At 46.9% G+C, this 22,740-nt stretch overlaps 1 protein-coding gene and 2 non-coding genes across 3 annotated transcripts; all 3 read left to right on the top strand.

Annotated features, from left to right (window-relative positions):
* Positions 1-7,705: 7,705 nt before the first annotated feature.
* Positions 7,706-13,737, top strand: TPT1 (tumor protein, translationally-controlled 1). Its single transcript, XM_069758263.1, has 6 exons — positions 7,706-7,861; positions 9,250-9,323; positions 9,417-9,604; positions 10,676-10,781; positions 12,938-13,054; positions 13,535-13,737. The coding sequence occupies exons 1-6, from the start codon at positions 7,834-7,836 to the stop codon at positions 13,535-13,537; spliced, it is 516 nt and encodes a 171-aa protein (XP_069614364.1). The 5' UTR covers positions 7,706-7,833; the 3' UTR covers positions 13,538-13,737.
* On the top strand, positions 10,526-10,596 carry LOC138673238 (small nucleolar RNA SNORD58). The gene has a single exon (XR_011319893.1). It is a non-coding gene; the product is annotated as a small nucleolar RNA SNORD58 (small nucleolar RNA).
* Positions 13,352-13,481, top strand: LOC138673248 (small nucleolar RNA SNORA31). Its single transcript, XR_011319903.1, has one exon. It is a non-coding gene; the product is annotated as a small nucleolar RNA SNORA31 (small nucleolar RNA).
* Positions 13,738-22,740: the final 9,003 nt, after the last annotated feature.

The raw sequence follows: 22,740 nt of genomic DNA, 5'->3' as shown, positions 1-22,740 counted from the left end.
ATGGCATACGAATGGTACACACAAGGGATGTCTTGATGACATATAGTTCTGTATGGTTGAACTTATCAGACGCAAAACAAGAGGAGACAATTTTGACAACATGATTCTCAGAAAGGAGGCGGAATGGATCTTAGGTTGCAATCATTGGTCCCAAAGAGACTCAATGAACAAATTTCAGCCCATTCTGTTGGACAAGACAAGGGTGCCCATTATCGCCTTTACTTTTTGCTCTCACGATAGAACCTCTAGCAATTATTATTAGACAGCACCCAGGAATTAAAGGGTTTACATATGGGAATAGGGAGGAGAGGCCCTCTACGAAGATGATCTGCTACTATTTGTAGACGATGTTAATTCCCCCTCTCCATCATAATGGAATTAGGCTATAAAATTTCCCAAATTTTCCTATTAATCATTAACTGGTGAAATCAGCCCTGCTTCCAATAAATAATCCCTCAAAGAACAATATGGGAATTTATGTGGTTCATAAATGTAAGTACCTGTGCATTCTTATTACAAAGGAGGTTATCGATTACATTCCAAATCTAAGCCCTTTGGTGTCCAAGTCGAGAAACAAAGTTGGTGCATGAGATAAACTACCTCTTAAGAACTTCGGTTCTTAAATCCCATGGGGGGGAAGGGGGGGGGATTATCCTTTTGGACCTTCTGGAATCACACAATTTCAAAGCTAAATCAAAACACTTCCCCACCCTGCTTCTGATACATAAAGTCTGGTGGACCTGTAAAAACATTGTTAGGAATGCGGGACTGCACTAAATATACTCTCATATGGGATAACTTTTGTCTGTTTTCTAGCCAATGCTATGGGAAATGTGACCATCAGCTAACATGTTCTCCTATTTCACTGCACCAAAAAAAAAACAAATAAAAGATTTAAAAAACAATTATAGGGCTAAACAAGGAATCTGCATGTAAATGATCCTGTTGTTTCAGTATGGTGATTTTGGCATAGTGATTGAGGGGAAAACAATGAGCAACAAGATATGTAAATTTTTTAGCATTTGTTTTGTAATTAGGTCCCCAATATCACATCTACTCAAGTATGCACATATCCTCTATGTCCTCTGAAACAAAGTAGCTGCATGCATTCCTGTTAAACAAGTGTACACAAATATTTAATAAGTAATCTGAAACTCGAATTTCAACATGCCCAATGGAGTCAGGCCATGGTTTACGCTCATCCCATTGAAATTTACATACATGTTCATGGTGGAATCAGGAGAAATGGACGTTGGCCAGATTCTATAGAGCCCTCTCGGCTCTGACTGTTCAGTATTAGGGCTGGCTGTCAGTCAGGGCTGGGGGCGCAGTTATAGCTGCTGCTCTCCATACACAGAATGGTGACTGAAATCTGAACACTGTCGTGAGGAATAAAGTTCATTTCCTCAGGAAGTGGGGGTTTTAGTATAATAGAATGAGGGCTACTACTAAGGGGGCCATAATAGACTGAGGTCTACTACTAAAGGGGCCATAATAGACTGAGGGCTACTACTAAGGGGGCCATAATAGACTGAGGTCTACTACTAAAGGGGCCATAATAGACTGAGGTCTACTACTAAGGGGGCCATAATAGACTGAGGGCTACTACTAAGGGGGCCATAATAGACTGAGGTCTACTACTAAGGGGGCCATAATAGACTGAGGACTACTACTAAGGGGGCCATAATAGACTGGGGGCTACTACTAAGGGGGCCATAATAGACTAGGGGCTACTACTAAGGGGGCCATAATAGACTGGGGGCTACTACTAAGGGGGCCCTAATAGACTTGGGGCTACGACTAAGGGGGCCATAATAGACTGGGGGCTACTACTAAGGGGGCCATAATAGACTGAGGACTACTACTAAGGAGGCCATAATAGACTGGGGACTACTACTAAGGGGGCCATAATAGACTGAGGGCTACTACTAAGGGGGCCATAATAAACTGGGGGCTACGACTAAGGGGGCCATAATAGACTTGGGGCTACGACTAAGGGGGCCATAATAGACTGGGGGCTACTACTAAGGAGGCCATAATAGACTGGGGGCTACTACTAAGGAGGCCATAATAGACTGGGGATTACTACTAAGGGGGCCATAATAAACTGAGGGCTACTACTAAGGGGGCCATAATAAACTGGGGGCTACGACTAAGGGGGCCATAATAGACTGGGGGCTACTACTAAAGAGGCCATAATAGACTGGGGACTACTACTAAGGGGGCCATAATAGACTGAGGGCTACTACTAAGGGGGCCATAATAAACTGGGGACTACGACTAAGGGGGCCATAATAGACTTGGGGCTACGACTAAGGGGGCCATAATAGACTTGGGGCTACGACTAAGGAGGCCATAATAGACTGAGGGCTACTACTAAGGGGGCCATAATAGACTGAGGTCTACTACTAACGGGGCCATAATAGACTGGGGGCTACTACTAAGGGGGCCATAATAGACTGAGCGCTACTACTAAGGGGGCCATAATAAAGTGGGGGCTACGACTAAGGGGGCCCTAATAGACTTGGGGCTACGACTAAGGGGGCCATAATAGAATCGGGGCTACTACTAGGGGGGCCATAATAGACTGGGGGCTACTACTAAGGGGGCCCTAATAGACTTGGGGCTACGACTAAGGGGGCCATAATACATAGTAACATAGTAACATAGTTAGTAAGGCCGAAAAAAGACATTTGTCCATCCAGTTCAGCCTATATTCCATCATAATAAATACCCAGATCTACGTCCTTCTACAGAACCTAATAATTGTATGATACAATATTGTTCTGCTCCAGGAAGACATCCAGGCCTCTCTTGAACCCCTCGACTGAGTTCGCCATCACCACCTCCTCAGGCAAGCAATTCCAGATTCTCACTGCCCTAACAGTAAAGAATCCTCTTCTATGTTGGTGGAAAAACCTTCTCTCCTCCAGACGCAAAGAATGCCCCCTTGTGCCCGTCACCTTCCTTGGTATAAACAGATCCTCAGCGAGATATTTGTATTGTCCCCTTATATACTTATGCATGGTTATTAGATCGCCCCTCAGTCGTCTTTTTTCTAGACTAAATAATCCTAATTTCGCTAATCTATCTGGGTATTGTAGTTCTCCCATCCCCTTTATTAATTTTGTTGCCCTCCTTTGTACTCTCTCTAGTTCCATTATATCCTTCCTGAGCACCGGTGCCCAAAACTGGACACAGTACTCCATGTGCGGTCTAACTAGGGATTTGTACAGAGGCAGTATAATGCTCTCATCATGTGTATCCAGACCTCTTTTAATGCACCCCATGATCCTGTTTGCCTTGGCAGCTGCTGCCTGGCACTGGCTGCTCCAGGTAAGTTTATCATTAACTAGGATCCCCAAGTCCTTCTCCCTGTCAGATTTACCCAGTGGTTTCCCGTTCAGTGTGTAATGGTGATATTGATTCCCTCTTCCCATGTGTATAACCTTACATTTATCATTGTTAAACCTCATCTGCCACCTTTCAGCCCAAGTTTCCAACTTATCCAGATCCATCTGTAGCAGAATACTATCTTCTCTTGTATTAACTGCTTTACATAGTTTTGTATCATCTGCAAATATCGATATTTTACTGTGTAAACCTTCTACCAGATCATTAATGAATATGTTGAAGAGAACAGGTCCCAATACCGACCCCTGCGGTACCCCACTGGTCACAGCGACCCAGTTAGAGACTATACCATTTATAACCACCCTCTGCTTTCTATCACTAAGCCAGTTACTAACCCATTTACACACATTTTCCCCCAGACCAAGCATTCTCATTTTGTGTACCAACCTCTTGTGCGGCACGGTATCAAACGCTTTGGAAAAATCGAGATATACCACGTCCAATGACTCACCGTGGTCCAGCCTATAGTTTACCTCTTCATAAAAACTGATTAGATTGGTTTGACAGGAGCGATTTCTCATAAACCCATGCTGATATGGAGTTAAACAGTTATTCTCATTGAGATAATCCAGAATAACATCCCTCAGAAACCCTTCAAATATTTTACCAACAATAGAGGTTAGACTTACTGGCCTATAATTTCCAGGTTCACTTTTAGAGCCCTTTTTGAATATTGGCACCACATTTGCTATGCGCCAGTCCTGCGGAACAGACCCTGTCGCTATAGAGTCACTAAAAATAAGAAATAATGGTATTAAGAAATAGACTGAGGACTACTACTAAGGAGGCCATAATAGACTGGGGACTACTACTAAGGGGGCCATAATAGACTGAGGGCTACTACTAAGGGGGCCATAATAAACTGGGGGCTTCGACTAAGGGGGCCATAATAGACTTGGGGCTACGACTAAGGGGGCCATAATAGACTGGGGGCTACTACTAAGGAGGCCATAATAGACTGGGGGCTACTACTAAGGAGGCCATAATAGACTGGGGACTACTACTAAGGGGGCCATAATAGACTGAGGGCTACTACTAAGGGGGCCATAATAAACTGGGGGCTACGACTAAGGGGGCCATAATAGACTTGGCTACGACTAAGGGGGCCATAATAGACTTGGGGCTACGACTAAGGAGGCCATAATAGACTGAGGGCTACTACTAAGGGGGCCATAATAGACTGAGGTCTACTACTAAGGGGGCCATAATAGACTGAGGTCTACTACTAACGGGGCCATAATAGACTGGGGGCTACTACTAAGGGGGCCATAATAGACTGAGCGCTACTACTAAGGGGGCCATAATAAAGTGGGGGCTACGACTAAGGGGGCCCTAATAGACTGGGGGCTACTACTAAGGGGGCCATAATAGACTGAGGACTACTACTAAGGAGGCCATAATAGACTGGGGACTACTACTAAGGGTGCCATAATAGACTGGGGACTACTACTAAGGGGGCCATAATAAACTGGGGGCTACGACTAAGGGGACCATAATAGAATTGGGGCTACGAATAAGGGGGCCATAATAGACTGGGGGCTACTACTAAGGGGGCCATAATAGACTGAGGACTACTACTAAGGAGGCCATAATAGACTGGGGCTACTACTAAGGGGGCCATAATAGACTGGGGACTACTACTAAGGGGGCCATAATAAACTGGGGGCTACGACTAAGGGGGCCCTAATAGACTTGGGGCTACGACTAAGGGGGCCCTAATAGACTTGGGGCTACGACTAAGGAGGCCATAATAGACTGAGGGCTACTACTAAGGGGGCCATAATAGACTGAGGTCTACTACTAAGGGGGCCATAATAGACTGAGGTCTACTACTAACGGGGCCATAATAGACTGGGGGCTACTACTAAGGGGGCCATAATAGACTGGGGCTACTACTAAGGGGGCCATAATAGACTGAGGGCTACTACTAAGGGGGTGCTAATAGACTGAGGTCTACTACTAAGGGGGCCATAATAGACTGGGGGCTACTACTAAGGGGGCCATAATAGACTGAGGGCTACTACTAAGGGGGCCATAATAGACTGAGGGCTACTACTAAGGGGGCCATAATAGACTGAGGTCTACTACTAAGGGGGCCATAATAGACTGGGGGCTACTACTAAGGGGGCCATAATAGACTGAGGTCTACTACTAAGGGGGCCATAATAGACTGGGGGCTACTACTAAGGGGGCCATAATAGACTGAGGGCTACTACTAAGGGGGCCATAATAGACTGAGGTCTACTACTAAGGGGGCCATAATAGACTGGGGGCTACTACTAAGGGGGCCATAATAGACTGGGGGCTACTACTAAGGGGGCCATAATAGACTGAGGTCTACTACTAAGGGGGCCATAATAGACTGGGGGCTACTACTAAGGGGGCCATAATAGACTGAGGTCTACTACTAAGGGGGCCATAATAGACTGGGGGCTACTACTAAGGGGGCCATAATAGACTGGGGGCTACTACTAAGGGGGCCATAATAGACTGAGGGCTACTACTAAGGGGGCCATAATAGACTGGGGACTACTACTAAGGGGGCCATAATAGACTGGGGGCTACTACTAAGGGGGCCATAATAGACTGAGGGCTACTACTAAGGGGGTCATAATAGACTGAGGGCTACTACTAAGGAGGCCATAATAGACTGGGGACTACTACTAAGGGTGCCATAATAGACTGGGGGCTACTACTAAGGGGGCCATAATAGACTGAGGGCTACTACTAAGGGGGTCATAATAGACTGAGGGCTACTACTAAGGAGGCCATAATAGACTGGGGACTACTACTAAGGGGGCCATAATAGACTGGGGGCTACTACTAAGGGGCCATAATAGACTGAGGGCTACTACTAAGGGGGCCATAATAGACTGGGGACTACTACTAAGGGGGCCATAATAGACTGAGGGCTACTACTAAGGGGGTCATAATAGACTGAGGGCTACTACTAAGGAGGCCATAATAGACTGGGGACTACTACTAAGGGTGCCATAATAGACTGGGGGCTACTACTAAGGGGGCCATAATAGACTGAGGGCTACTACTAAGGGGGCCATAATAGACTGAGGGCTACTACTAAGGGGCCCATAATAGACTGGGGGCTACTACTAAGGGTGCCATAATAGACTGGGGACTACTACTAAGGGTGCCATAATAGACTGGGGGCTACTACTAAGGAGGCCATAATAGACTGAGGGCTACTACTAAGGAGGCCATAATAGACTGGGGACTACTACTAAGGGTGCCATAATAGACTGGGGGCTACTACTAAGGGTGCCATAATAGACTGGGGGCTACTACTAAGGGGGCCATAATAGACTGAGGGCTACTACTAAGGAGGCCATAATAGACTGGGGACTACTACTAAGGGGGCCATAATAGACTGGGGGCTACTACTAAGGGGGCCATAATAGACTGAGGGCTACTACTAAGGGGGCCATAATAGACTGGGGGCTACTACTAAGGGGGCCATAATAGACTGAGGGCTACTACTAAGGGGCCCATAATAGACTGGGGGCTACTACTAAGGGGGCCATAATAGACTGAGGGCTACTACTAAGGGGGTCATAATAGACTGAGGGCTACTACTAAGGAGGCCATAATAGACTGGGGGCTACTACTAAGGGGGCCATAATAGACTGAGGGCTACTACTAAGGGGGTCATAATAGACTGAGGGCTACTACTAAGGGGGCCATAATAGACTGAGGGCTACTACTAAGGGGGCCATAATAGACTGAGGGCTACTACTAAGGGGGCCATCTATCTACACCTCTGGGGCCAAGTAAAGGGTATGTGCACCACACGGGATTGAGATGGTCATTTTCCTGAGGTGGCTGCTCTGGGACTTCATGCCAGCTGCTTGTACTCCATACTGGGCAATGGGCATGATACGGAGTTTGCTTCCTAGAGAAAGTGCAGGACAGTCCTGTTCGCCCCTTCAGGGTTTACTGCACATTCATGTTAATAAATGTTTCATCACATGTATAACTGTGTACGGCATAAACAAGCTGGAGAAGCTCATACAATCCTCCCAGATCCGTGGGGCCTGCAGGAAGCCCAGACAAATGACGGCTGCGGGCCGCGTCCTCTCCTCACAGCACAGCGTAGTGTGAAGTTTGGAGACAGTTAGAAACAAGTTCGGTGATCACCGGTAGATGGCGCTGCACACAGGAGCAGCCGCGGTAATAGCGCAAAGGGGCGGTGACATTCCTCTGCCGAGTCTCACACTTGGGCACGCGGCCTCACCTCCCCCCATCACTCAGCACTGCGCATGCGCTGGAGGCGTCACTAGGGCCGCGCCGCCCCTATATGAAGCGAGTGAGGCGCTGACTCGTTCCTTTTTCCTCCCCACCCTTCGCCGACACTGAGGTTCCCGCAGACCTCTCCGGGACTCCAGCGCCAAGCTCTCCGCCACCATGATTATCTACAAGGATATTCTCACCGGTGAGTACGGGGGTCACTGCGGGGCTGGCTGGCGGCGGTTTGTGCTGCTAATATACGTGGTAGGACTCAAACTTTTCCCGGTGTGTGGAGGCCGCGGCCTGGGAGCTGCTAGTGAGGGAGAGCGGCGGCAGTACACCAGCGGGGATAGCGTGGTGAGCGGCCGGGTAGCACTGCGGTACCGCGGGCCTGGGCCGCCGCCAGCGCGACTCTCGCCTCCTGCTTTGTGCGTCATCACCGGGAAATGGGCGGGAAACATGCGGATGTGGGGGAGGGGCGTCACCGGGTAGACTAGGGCACAGGCCTCCGGATGGTGGGTACACGGGTGTGTCCTGGCCTGCAGACCGTCATACCTGTGCCATGGGCAGAGCAGTGGCCGCTTGTGCGGTCAGTGCAGACGCTGGATCCTCGCTGCACACTACTGATCCTCTACCTGGACGGTCCAGTGTTTAGTGGCAGAATCGGGGTTCCTGATCTCTCTGGGGTGGAGTGCAGCAGTGGTGTTGTGTATAGTACAGGTCATGTTTCTGGGAATTTTTGTACTTTTTTTTTATTTTTTTTTAATTCCCTAACATACAACATTAGTTTGGTCTCTAAATATTTTTATAGCACCAATTATTCCATGGTGTGTTACATGTGATGCAATGTTGATGCAGACAACTTGTAAACCTTAAAGGGCCACTCACCCCCTCCAGCCGTTATAAACTAAAAGCCACATTGTGCAGCAGTAATGCTGCATTCTAACAAGGTGGCTCTTTTAGTTTTTTGGTGCAGTTATTGCCAAAATAAAGCGTTTTATAATTTCGCCAAAATACCTTTCTTTAGATAGGGAGGCAGGTTCTCACCCCCCTGCTGGAAATGCCACATTGCCGTCACTCAGATCTTCTGGGGTGCTGCCCCCAGTTTTCCCATTAAATCCGGCACCTGCGCTGTTTAGTACTGGCTGGTGCAGTGAGCTCTGGCCGTCTGACCTCACATGCAGCCTGTGTGGCCAGTACTAAACAGCTCAGGTGCCGGATTTCATGGGATGACAGGGCGGTGCACCAGAAGACTTGAGTGGCGTTTCCAGCAGGGGGGTTAAGACCTGCCTCCCTGTCTAAAGAGAGCTATTGGCAAAATTATAAAAAGCTTTATTTTGGCAATAACTGCACTAAAAACTAAAAGCCACCTTGTTAGAATGCAGCATTACTGCTGCACAAGGTGGCTCTTTTAGTTTATAACGGCTGGAGGGGGGTGACAGTGGCCCTTTAAGGGGGAATATGAGCTGGTCTTGGGTCTGTTGGTCTTTCCACAGTAGACACTAATAACAGATGGGCTTAGTGTAGCCTGACATCTCATCCAGATATCATCATGGTCTTAATTACATTTTTTTTTTCCCCTCCCTGTTCTAGGAGATGAAATGTTCTCTGACATCTACGTGTACAAAGAAACTTCTGATGGGCTGTGTATTGAGGTTGATGGAAAGGTAAGCTTCTGGCGGTGGCTTGGGCACAGTAATTCTTATAACCCCTCCAAAGAGGCGTTTGATCTTGTCTTATAATTTACTCTTCTCTTGTAGATCGTCACCAGAATGGAAGGTCAGATTGACGATGCCCTAATCGGTGGCAATGCGTCTGCGGAGTGTCAGGAAGAAGTATCAGAATTATCTAAGATCAGTGGGGTTGATGTAGTATTAAACCACAAACTTGAGGAAACTGCCTTCACAAAGGAGTCCTACAAGCAGTATATTAAAGACTATATGAAAGCGTAAGTGATCAGACCTGAGGCTGAACACAACTTTGTGCTTGAGCAGCTGACTCCTTTTCATACCTTCAGAAGATGCATACATTAAAAAAAAAAAAAAAAAATTGGCTACGCCACCAGTGTAATTCAGAAGAGGTGCAAGATGTTTGACATGTGTATGATGTGGCACCTCAACATACTGGATTAGATATACAAAGGTGACCATTCACACTCAGGTGTGTTAACTCTGAAAAGCCTATTTAAGTGGGCTGAAGGAATCACTTCTTCAGAATGGTTCCCTTGGGTATCTAGTTTTAATTCCCTGAATTTGAATGATTCTCTTGATCTGGGAATCTTAGTGGTATGGAGATGTATTCTCTATCCTTCTCTGCTTCAATTTAAAGCATAAGTGCGCAGCCTTCTATTGATGTCTAGGTCTTGAACTCTGAATTTGGAGCACCCCATTCCTAGCTACTGTGCAAGTATTCAAAGTCCTGCTGCATAAAGGTTTCCAAGGTTATTCCAGTGACAATACTGGTCAAATTTACTCTCCACCCATCAAGGTTATGGCATCCAAAAGTTCTGCTAGTGGCCTCTTATGACCCCATGACCGGATGGCAATGTTGACAATACATTGATCACTAGTGTGGACTCGTGACTTGATGGTTGGCATGAAACTTCATTCAAACTTGCCCACATGTACTTGTATACAGGATGAGTCTTAAAGCTGTATGTACCATGGAAATCCCACCTTCCTTTCTCGATTATGCTAGTAGTAGTGAGTTGATAACTGCATAGCTTTTAATGGTGTTGGTAAAACTGCTTCAGATGCCAAAACCACACTGCCCAGGCCATGTGGGCAAGTTGGTGCCGTAATGTACCAAGATTCAGTGCATCTTTTGGTAATTGCTGATTTGGGTATTGTGAACTCCTGCTTGCACAGTGTGGCAATGATGACTATCTTAGGACACCTTTGGAGGCTTTGTTCCTATGAAACAACTCTAAGTCTGAGCTACAGTGAAAATGTATATCTAAAAACTGCATAGATGTGATCAGAATTATGAATGTTTTTTTTTTTTTTTTTTTTCTCCTAAGCATCAAAGGAAAACTTGAGGAAAGTAATCCAAACAGAGTAAAGCCTTTTATGACTGGTGCTGCAGGAAAAATCAAAGAAATTCTTGGAAACTTCAAAAATTATCGGGTAAAGTTTTAATATTGACATAAAGCAAATCCACTCTTTCAATGTGTTATCCTATCACCATGACTTAAATGCTAATGAATTGGTGTAGGTTCCTGGCTCTAATCCTTTTTCTAATGTGATGAATGATGTACAATTGGTACTTCTTAAGGTACCGTCACACTGGACGATATTGCTAGCGATCCGTGACATTGCAGCGTCCTGGATAGCGATATCGTCCAGTGTGACACGCAGCAGCGATCAGGCCCCTGCTGTGATATCGCTGGTCGGGGCAGAAAGTCCAGCACTTTGTTTCGTCGCTGGCTCTCCCGCTGACATCGCTGAATCGGCGTGTGTGACACCGATTCAGCGATGTCTTCGCTGGTAACAAGGGTAAACATCGGGTTACTAAGCGCAGGGCCGCGCTTAGTAACCCGATGTTTACCCTGGTTACCATCGTTAAAGTAAAAAAAAAAAAACCACTACATACTTGCCTACAGCTGTCTGTCCTCGGCGCTCTGCTTCTCTGCTCTGCCTGTGAGCGCCGGGCAGCCGGAAAGCTGAGCGGTGACGTCACCGCTCTGCTTTCCGGCCGCTGTGCTTACACAGGGCAGAGAAGCACAGCGCCGGGGACAGACAGCGGTAGGTAAGTATGTAGTGGTTTTTTTGTTTTTTACTTTAACGATGGTAACCAGGGTAAACATCGGGTTACTAAGCGTGGCCCTGCGTTTAGTAACCCGATGTTTACCCTGGTTGCCGGCATCGTTGGTCACTGGAGAGCTGTCTGTGTGACAGCTCTCCAGCGACCAAACAGCGACACTGCAGCGATCCGGATCGTTGTCGGTATCGCTGCAGCGTCGCTTAGTGTGACGGTACCTTTAGTGTCCACCACTCTGAAATCACCTTCTCGAGTTCATAGTCTGTAACTGGTCTCTCGAGCCCCTTCCATGATCCGCCACATGGACCCTGCTGCCAACTGGTGGCTGCTTCACTTTCTCTAGCGAAAACTGAGGCTAGAAGTTACTGCTGGCAGCTTGCAGGGTTCACATGGAATAACATCATTGGATACCTGTCAAATGCAGCCCCGAAGAGAATGCTCAAGACACCTCAGCATTTTGACCCTTCCCATTCCCTTGTATTGAGAAGTAGGTTCTCAGAGCAGAAGACATCTGAAGAATTGTCATGTCACTTCTTGGTGTCTTTGGAGAATATTATCTTAAGATTTATCAAATTGTTATCACAAACTTGCTAACTTTGCATGTGTAGTATAAGCAGTCTGCTTCTCTACCATAATTGATCAGGCATTATCAAGATTTTCAACTTTGAGGCAAAATCTAGTCAGTGATTCAACCATTACACAGATGGAATCTGAGATTGTGTATTGATGGGAAGAGCCAGTGACACTCATCTACATGAGATGGTTGCTAGGACTGTCTATGTAGGCAGGAGGAGGGAAGAGGCAGATCGCCACCCTTCTCTCCCTCTCCTACAGAAGACCACAGAATGTCAATTTCTATTGTGGAGACTAGCATCTCTGCAGCAGAAATTTCATTAATGGAATGTATTAAATGGGGTTCAGTGAACACGTGGATTTACCTGCATTAGACTACAGTGCTTTAAACGCAGCAATCATTCATTGCTACTTCCGGATTGTGAGTGTACCCTTGGCGTACATGCCCACATCCTGGAAGAGCAGCATTTTAGACAGTTCACCAGCATTGCTTCCAAACTGCTGCGTTTTACAATACAAGCACAGCGGAAGTGGTAAATCGGCTTGTCACTGAGCACATGCAGATTTAACACACTGCACTTGTTTCATTCTTTTGAGCAGGTTGAGGCTATGTGCACACATTGTGGATTAGGCTTAGGAATTTCTGGTGCGGTTTATGCCTCTCCTGGCAGAAAACGCACCTGTGGATTTGTCATGGTTTTTTTTTTTTTGTGCATTTTTGCTTTTTTTTTTTTTTTTTGCTCATTGATTTACATTGTACTGTAAATCAATTGCAGATCTGTAGCGTTTCTGCGCTGCAAAAAACGCTGCAGATCTATAGAGAATCCGCAACATGTGCACATACCCAGAGTCCTTTCAGGTGGGCTTTAGAGCAGGCACACTCCAAATATGCTTGGAAAAGTTTGAACATGTCCATGATGTCTGGTCTTCTAATTTGCATGTTGTGTAGTTTTTTACAGGAGAAACTATGAATCCAGATGGCATGGTCGCTCTCCTAGATTTCCGTGAGGATGGAGTAACACCATTTTTGACCTTCTTCAAGGATGGCCTGGAACTTGAAAAATGTGTAAGTTGGTGATCTCTTATAAGATGGAATGGAAATGTTTTCCTACATTTTTAAATGGGATTCTAAGCACTAGAGGAAGTTTCCTTTTAGCTTTAGTTCTTGCATCCCCTTCTGGTTCTCAGATGAAGGCTTTTTGACTGGTGTTTAAGCTGTCAATGTATTGTTTGCACAAAGTCAGATGGGCTGTTCTGACACTGCCTGCAAAGCTTGTCTTCAGACACATGATGCAAAGTTCCAGTCAAGAGACCTGAAGCCAATCTGAACCAGTCAATTAATGTGACCCAAGTCCAGTATGATCTGCATCTATTGATAGACCATAAGCCTCATTCTGTTGCTTTTTGGTTTGCACAAAGATGCTATAGAAACTTTCCTCGCGCTTTCTGTGTGTCAGACTGTGGCTAAGCAGATTGAATAGAGGAATACATGGTATTGAGTTGTTGAATTTTCTTGGGTTACTTATATATTCTCTTCCTTTTACAGTAACTGAAGTTGGTTCATCCATCATAACCTGCTGCTGCTTCACATCCATACAACATCAGGATTAAGCAAAGTCTTATTGCCCCCCACTCGAACTGGACTGTTATCATCATGCTACTTTTCTTTTGATCTAAATTATTGGGGTGGAGACATTATTTTTAAACTTTGTCATTTAGTCTAATAAAGTTGTTACGCTCCACTCTAAATGATGCATCTCTAATGCCCTGCCTATTGATCGGCTTTGGAAACGAGTCTCTTTATCAATGAGTGATCAGAACATTCGGTTTTAATGCCTCCAGGAAAAGATTCCTGTAAATGTCCACAGCAAATGCTCTGCCTGGTCTGACCAAGTGTAGTTCTCTTGACATCTTATAAATGTGGGGTCTACACACATGTCTCTTGCAACTTTATCGATTGCTCAATTAATGCAATGTTTTCAGCATGTTGTATAACTATTTTGCATCAGGGAATATCACCACCATGTCTGTAGGCTGACTATGCATCAGGAAAGGCAGACTGGCGACTAAAATCGTCACAGCCAGAACCTTCTCACTTGCTGCAACAGTGATGAGCTGGGCATATGGCAAATGCATATTGGAATAAGACAGAACAGATCCAGTTCTCTACCTTGCATAGCATTGACTGCCCTCCCAAACTGTGAAGAGGCTGTTCTTAAAGCTACAGCAGCTTCCCACAGCATCAAAAATACAATTTAAATGGCTTCTTTATTAATCTGTGCACATTTTATGGAAAAAAAATAAGCTGCCATCCAGAAGCCTTTTAACTGTAGCATCTCAGATTTACACTTAACTTTTTTTTTTTTTTTTTTTTTTTAAAATCCCTCCAGACTTGGTAGACCTAGCAATAATGGTAATTGGGTTTCTTCAAATGTCAGGTGAGGCCCTAGCCTGTTGTGGCTCTACAGCATATTAATGTGCATATATGCCATCTCTGCAGGAGCCTGAGGGCACGGCATCTAAAACTTTAGACTGAAGCTTCATGACAGCAAGGTAAGGCCTTCCCTCGTCAGGTAGTCCAGCTTTTAGCAGTAGCAGCTCACCCGGTCTCTAATCCAGAGGCAGAAATTATAAGAAGGAATGGGACTGTGCAAATGTCTCAAATAACCAGCTGCCCGGGTTAGTTGACTTCAGTTTGCTGCCTCATTTCATGGCTGCTCTGGGCCTCATGACTTGGCTGTGGAAGTAAATTGATGTTCTGAAGCAATGTTTTTTTTTTTTTTTTTTTTTTTTCAAACTCCTTCATGACTGACTACTTCTGAAGGAGGGCATATGAAAATGCAACATCTCATATGGAGATTGCTCTTCAGCTGCTCAAAGTGCATTAATTGGCTCCTTCTGGTGAGGATGGTCCAACAATTGATGTACCATTCAAAGTAAAGCATCTTTGAAATACAAGTCTTGAGAGCTGCATGCCTCAAGAACAATGGGCATGCAGTGCATTTACAGTAGCCATAAATGTATGCTTGCCCAACCCAAATTTTAGCTTGGAAGGCAGATTTTAGTTATCTACAAGGATGAATTAAACTGGAAGTTTCCACTTATTTTACTTGCTTAGCCATAGCTCCATTCATTTCTCAACAGTTTACATTATGAAGGTTCAATGGGACAGTGATGCTGATGTCTGTTAGAAAAAAAACAAAAACCCTATGTTCTCCCCATGCTCCAAAAACACCCACACCTTGGTGGGATTGGAGTCCAGTGTGTGAAGCATCAGTGCTTTACACCCTCACTCCACAATGTACATCTTTTGGATGTAAACTTACAGGACTCTAGCAGAGTCTGACTCCTCAAAATACTACCATGCTGCATCAGGGTAGGGACAAGCATCTTAAATGCTTTGTTTTTTTGACAGGGCAGAGATGTATGGGAAGGTGTATTTAAGGGTTTGACCACACTATGATGCAGAGTGCCTATGCTGACTCCTGTTAGGCTATGTGCACACATCCAGAATTGTCATGGAAATTTCCACAACTCTGCCGTTGGTAGAACGCATGTGGAATTGGCATGAGATTTCCCACTAAACACTAGCATTTTGCGAGCATAATTAGCTTGCAGAATGCTAGCGTTTTCGAAGCGATATGTAGCATCGCTTGGAAAACTGGCAGGTTGGTCAAACGTATGCCTATGCAGCATCAATGGTAAAAAAAAAAGTTAAAAATAAATTATATTTTCACCTTCTGACATCCCTGGCAGACTTCCTGCTCTTCACGATGGTCCCAGTAATGCATTGTGAGAACGCTACGTCATCTGGGGGTCATTCTCACAATGCATTATTGGGACCGGGAGCATCACGAGGGGCAGGAAGCCGGCTGGAGATGCAAAAAGGTGAGAATATCATGATATAATTTTAAGAGAAAAAAAAACAAACCCAATGGTTCCCTGGGCCTGGAGGAGGGTCTCCTCTCCTCCTCCCTGGGTACCAACCGCACATGATCCGCTTACTTCCCACATGGTGAGCATAGCCCCATGCGGGAAGTATGCAGATCAATACATTACTATGTGTGCAGAATGCCAGCGATTCATCACAAAGAATGAACATGCTGCATTTTTCTGGAATGCGATTTAACCTTGGGGAAAAAACACAGCATGTGCACAAAAACTGCAGATTGCATTCTAATAGGATGCTTAATGTATGTGGTTTTATAGCAAAAAAATCCTCAACATGTGCACAGATCATTAATGTATTCACCCCTTTAGGAGAAAAGCCAATTTTGTTACATTACGGCCGGTGTTTGCAAAAATATTAAATCTGTGTGCGATTAAATAGTCTTTAAAGGGAATCTGTCACCCCCCAAAATTGAGGGTGAGGTAAGCCCCCGATGTATCCTAAAAAGGTGATATACTCACCCAGGGGCGTTCCTGCTGCTTGTCTGGCACCTCCCATTATATGATGACATTCTCTTGTCTTCAGTCTCCGGCGTACTTTGTCTGCCCTGTTGAGGGCAGCACAAAGTGCGCAGGTGCTGGGCCTTTCTGACCTTTCCCGACACTGCACACTGCAGTACTTTGCTCTGCCCTCAACAGGGCGGACAAAGTATGCCTGTGCCGGAGCCACAGTGTGAAGGCCAGAAGAGGACGTCATCATAAGATGGGAGGCCCTGGATCCGGACCAGCAGCAGGACCGCCCCTGGGTGAGTATAATAATAATCTTTATTTTTATATAGCGCTAACATATTCCGCAGCGCTTTACATTTTGCACACATTATCATCACTGTCCTCGATGGGGCTCACAATCTACATTCCCTATCAGTATGTCTTTGGAATGTGGGAGGAAACCGGAGTGCCCGGAGGAAACCCACGCAAACACGGAGAGAACATACAAACTCTTTGCAGATGTTGTCCTGGGTGGGATTAGAACCCAGGACTCCAGCGCTGCTAACCACTGCGCCACTATGCTGCCCTTATAATCTAACCTTTTTCTCATCTTTCAGGATACATTAGGGGCTTATCAACAGCATTACAGAATATTGTAGATAAGCCCCGGATGCCGGTGGGCTTAGCTCACTTTTGATTTTGGGGGTGACAGATTCCCTTTAAGTTGGTGGGGGGGAATAAAGGCACATTCAACTTATGGATCAAAAAACTAAACTGGCTTGTGCATATGAATTCACCCCTTTTGGTATGAAGCCCCTGAATTTGTTGTGAAACTATTACCTTAAGTGTAATCTTTCACCAAGCATGTGAAACACTTGGACATCCAAAGTGTCACGTGAAGAAAAATTCCAGGTGTTGGCAACTGAATAAAATCTTCAAGTTTTATTTCAAAATGCATGGTGGTAGACAAGATACTGCTTAGACTTAAGACATGAACTACCCCTTGATCATTGACTCCTGCTATTAAACAACACAGTGAAGCTTTAAACTTTTATTTTACTCTTCGCCACGACAGCACCCCACTGGAGAGAGAGGGATCCGCCCCGCAGGAACAGGAAACCTACCGAGATATAAAAGGGGGCGGTCCACCTCTCCTCAGTTTAGGTTTCCTATTCCTGCGGGAATGTTTAGGGACTACAGGACATACCTGGGCTAGCATGCCGCCTGCGTGGTATCCTTGAGAACGGCAGGGGCTGCAGCTCAGAAGCAGCGTCGGGGGAGTTCCGTTAGACGTCTCCCTCGTCTGGTGGAGCAGGCAGACGGTCGGGTCCGGGGAGGGCCACACAGCATCTTCTGCAGTGGCGGTACGGCAGCCTGAGGAGGCTGGCTGGTGGGGTAAGAAAGCGTCTGCACTCCGTTTGCGGTCCGATGTGTGAATCCCGGACCGCACGTGCACCGACCGCCGCTATACAGGCTACCCCGGAAGTGGATAATTGACTTCCGGGGTGCCTAGGGCGGGGGAGCTAGCGCTGGTCCGCGTATGCGCACTATGTCGGGGGGGGGGGGGGAAATGGGCGCACTATTTAAACTGCAAACCAACCGTAATACGGCGAGGCAGAGATGTCATCCCCAGGTGGCATGGACCCCACAGCTGGAGACCCAGTACCCCTGCCAAAGATCACACCAGAGGATCCTCGGAGACCGCTCGTAAAAGCGACGGATCCAGAACAGGGTCTCGGCCTTCTGATCCAGTACTATTCGCTTCACTGGGTGAGTTTTTTAAAACTCTGCCTATTAAGCTGACGTTGTCTCCCTACTTCTCTCTCTCTCGCTACTTATTACGCCTAGTCTAAAAAGCGACAAAAAACGCAACATAAGGAATGTGCCTTGTGTAGCCAGCCCCTTCCGGACTCATACCCCAAGAAACTGTGCAAAGACTGTTTTAAGGAAACAACACAGGGAGCGACAGTGTCCGTTACAGGCCATTATTAGGGAGGAACTAAGAAATATGACCCAGGAAAAACCACGTAAAGTTAAGTCCAAAACACCGACATCTGTGTCAGACTCCGATAGTGACCAGACTGTACTGTCAGAAGCCTCCCTATCATCATCAGAGATCAAGGGACACTCATGTTTTCCCTTAGTGTGGACAATTTGGTAAAATCAATCCGAAATACCATGGGGTGTGAGGAGACAAAGGGTGCACAAACCGCCCAGGACATAATGTTCGCGGGTTTGGCAGAGAGAAAGAGGAGATGTTTTCCGGTTATACCAGCAGTGAAAGCATTAATTAAAAGAGAGTGGAAGAAACAGGATCAAAGAAGTTTTTTACCCTCCGCATCAAAACGTAAATATCCATTTCGTGACGGAGCTTCAAAACCAAAGTCCATAAGGTCGATGCAGCCATAGCCTCTACTTCTAAGCAATCCACTCTACCTGTGGAGGATGCGGGACTTCTAGTTGATCCATTGGATCCTAAGGCTGAATCATCCCTTAAGCGTTCTTGGGAAGCGGATACAGGAATATTCAAACCTTCAGTAGCCAGCACTTGCGCTGCTCGGTCAATGATCATTTGGATTGATCAGTTAGACCAGCAAATTGAAAATAAAGTTTCAAGAGAGAAACTACAGGCGGCCATCCCCTTAATACGAGGAGCGGTAGCTTTTATGGCAAACGCATCTGCCGACACTCTTCGTTTAGCAGCAAGATCTGCAGGCCTCGTGAATAATGCAAGACGAGCGCTTTGGATGAAAAGCTGGAAAGGGGACGCGCAGTCTAAATCTAAAATATGCGCAATCCCATGTGAGGGAGAGCCTTTAAGAGGAGACCGTTTGGCAAAAGGAGGCAAACGGATAGGTCTACAACATGGACCGTTAAAGAGGACAGACAAAGAGGTACCATGTTTAGAAGACCCAACCCCCCAAAAGACAACAAATTCTGAGGATACACCAGTAGGGGGCAGACTGAAGTTTTTCGCCACCCAATGGGAAAAAATAACATCTAGCTCGTGGGTTTTAAATATCATCCGAGATGGAATTAAACTACAATTCTCTCGTGTTCCCCACGAGTCATATATTATAACATCCCTCAGCTCGCCTATACAACAACAGGCTTTAGAGCTTGAAATTCAAACCCTATTATCAAAATGGGTTTTAGTCCAGGTCCATGAGGGACAGGAAGGTAAGGGATTCTGCTCTCCCTTATTCCTGATTTCCAAACCCGACGGTTCTTTCAGGACCATCATAAACCTTAAAAAACTCAATTCATTTATTGAAAACCATACATTTAAGATGGAATCCATTCGATCCATTATGAAACTCCTCTTTCCAAACTGTATGATTGGGGGCATTGATTTAAAAGATGCTTATTATCATCTCCCTATTCATGACAGATAGCAAAAATTCCTCAGGGTAGCGGTGACAATCAACAGCGAGATTCGTCATTTCCAGTACGCGGCCATGCCCTTCGGCCTTTCGCCGGTAATTAACTGTTTACCGGCGACCGCAAAAAAAAAAAAAAAAAAGCAAAGTGTAATTCTCTGTCCTCTGATGTGATCGCACATTAGAGCAGGGGCGTAACTACCACGGTCGCAGCAGTCGCCATTGCGACCGGGCCTGGGGTAGTCAGGGGCCCCGGCAGATCAGATGCATGCCGAGTCCGACACCAGCAAAAAGTTAAAAACTGTTGCCGTGCAGGTGATTCGTCCAGCACGGCAACAGACAGACCTGCCCTCCACCTGACCTGCCAGGCGCACACATCAGATCAGCAGCCGACGCCTGATCTGAAAGGAAGAGCTGAAGATCCTGTGGTGATGTCATCACTATCATAGGTCTTTCACCATTTATCAGCTCTGCCTCCTGATCACATGACGATGACGTCACCACAGGTCCTTCAGCTCTCAGCAGCTCAGTCCTGGTTGTGTGCAGCTCGTGTTCTCTGGTATCAACCAGCAGCAGATTTCCGGTTCCTGCTGTTCTGGTGAGATATGGAGACGGGCAGAATGCGGAGACGGATGGGGCAGAATGCGGAGACGGATGGGGCAGAATGCGGAGACGGATGGGGCAGAATGCGGAGACGGATGGGGCAGAATGCGGAGTCGGATGGGGCAGAATGCGAAGGCGGATGGGGCAGAATGCGGAGTCGGATGGGGCAGAATGCGGAGTCGGATGGGGCAGAATGCGGAGTCGGATGGGGAAGAATGCGGAGTCGGATGGGGCAGAATGCGAAGGCGGATGGGGCAGAATGCGGAGTCGGATGGGGCAGAATGCGGAGTCGGATGGGGCAGAATGCGAAGTCGGATGGGGCAGAATGCGGAGACGGATGGGGCAGAATGCGGAGTCGGATGGGGCAGAATGCGGAGTCGGATGGGGCAGAATGCGGAGTCGGATGGGGCAGAATGCGGAGTCGGATGGGGCAGAATGCGGAGTCGGATGGGGCAGAATGCGGAGTCGGATGGGGCAGAATGCGGAGACGGATGGGGCAGAATGCGGAGACGGATGGGGCAGAATGCGGAGGTACATGGGGCACGATGTGGATTTGGGTGGCAAATGTTTTGGTGGGGGGCCCCATTTGAAACTTCGCACCGGGGCCCATAACTTTGTAGTTACGCCACTGCATCAGAGGACAGAGAAATAGGGGGATTTGGGGACCCTATCATACTCACCGGTGTCCCTGGGTCCTCCTGCTGCTCCTCCTGGCTGCCGGGGAAAAGAAAATGGCGGGCGCATGCGCAGTGCGCCCGCCATCTATCGCCATCTGCCGGCCAGCAGAAGAGCAGTTGGGGCTAAAATTAGGGTTAGGGTTAGGGCTAGGGTTAGAGCTAGGGTTAGGGCTAAGGTTAGGGTTCGGGCTAAATTTAGGGTTAGGGTTGGGGCTAAATTCAGGGTTAGGGTTGGGGCTAAATTTAGGGTTAGGGTTGGGGCTAAATTTAGGGTTAGGCTTCTTTCACACTTATGTCGGTACGGGGCCGTCGCAATGCGTCGGCCCGACATACCGACGCACGTTGTGAAAATTGTGCACAACGTGGGCAGCGGATGTAGTTTTTCAACGCATCCGCTGCCCAATCTATGTCCTGGGGAGGAGGGGGGCGGAGTTACGGCCACGCATGCGCGGTCAGAAATGGTGGACGCGACGTACAAAAAAACGTTTCATTGAACGTTTTTTGTGCCGATGGTCTGCCAAAACACAACTGATCCAGTGCACGACGGACGCGACGTGTGGCCATCCGTCACGATCCGTCGGCAATACAAGTCTATGGGCAAAAAACGCATCCTGCGGGCACATTTGCAGGATTCGTTTTTTGTCCAAAACGATGGATTGCGACGGATGCCAAACAACGCAAGTGTGAAAGTAGCCTTAGGGTTAGGGTTGGGGCTAAAGTTAGGGCTAGGGTTGGGGCTAAAGTTAGGGTTAGAGTTGGGATTAGGGTTAGGGTTTGGATTAGGGTTGGTATTAGGGTTACGCTTGGGATTAGGGTTAAGTTTAGGGTTGTGATTAGGGGTGTATTGGGATTAGGGTTAGGTTTGAGGTTAGGGTTGAGATTAGGATTAGGGGTGTGTTGGATTTAGGGTTTTGATTAGGGTTATGGTTAGGGTTGACATTAGGGTTGTTTTGGGGTAAGGGTTGTGATTATCGTTAGGGTTAGTGATTAAGATTATGGATCGGGTTGGGATTAGGGTTAGGGGTGTGTTGGGGTTAGGGTTCTAGCTAGAATTGGGGGGTTTCCACTGTTTAGGTACATCAGGGGGTCTCCAAACACGACAGCCAATTTTGCGCTCAAAAAGTCAAATGGTGCTCCCTCCCTTCTGAGCTGTGCCGTGCGCCCAAACAGTGGGTTACTCCCACACAGAGTTGAGTGACCTTGACCTTTTTAGAGTCGAGCCGGGTTTCGCGAAACCCGACTATCTGAAAAGTCGGGTCGAGTGAAATCGGCCGATTATGACGTAAAGTCGGGATCGACCGAAACACGAAACCCAATGCAAGTCAATGGGGCAGCATAGTCGGCAGTGAGTGGGGGCCAGGAAAACACCTAGAGTGCCCATTTTAATGTAAAAACCATCCATTCTTCTTAATGAAGCTTGTCAAGCGTAATTTACCTTATAATAATTGGAAGGCATTTGAAACTGGGGGTCATTTGGCTAAAGTTGTGTGGGGTAGGGCTGGTTCAAGTAATTAGTGGGCCCAGGAAATCTGGACCACGTCACGGCAGTGGAGCAGGGAGAGGTAAGTATTTCAACTTTGCAAGTGCTGTGATCCTGAGCAAGCAGGGGGGGCCCACTTGTTGGCATTGGCACTGGCACAGGGCCCCTCAAAGTACAGCGGTGTGTTTGCACGGCGGGGGCGCCTCCCACCGGCAGCAACACTTTTGCGTACTAT

The sequence above is a fragment of the Ranitomeya imitator genome, chromosome 3 (assembly GCF_032444005.1).
Source record: "Ranitomeya imitator isolate aRanImi1 chromosome 3, aRanImi1.pri, whole genome shotgun sequence".
In the NCBI taxonomy this organism is placed as follows: domain Eukaryota; kingdom Metazoa; phylum Chordata; class Amphibia; order Anura; family Dendrobatidae; genus Ranitomeya; species Ranitomeya imitator.
This window is presented reverse-complemented; position numbering and strand designations above follow the sequence as displayed.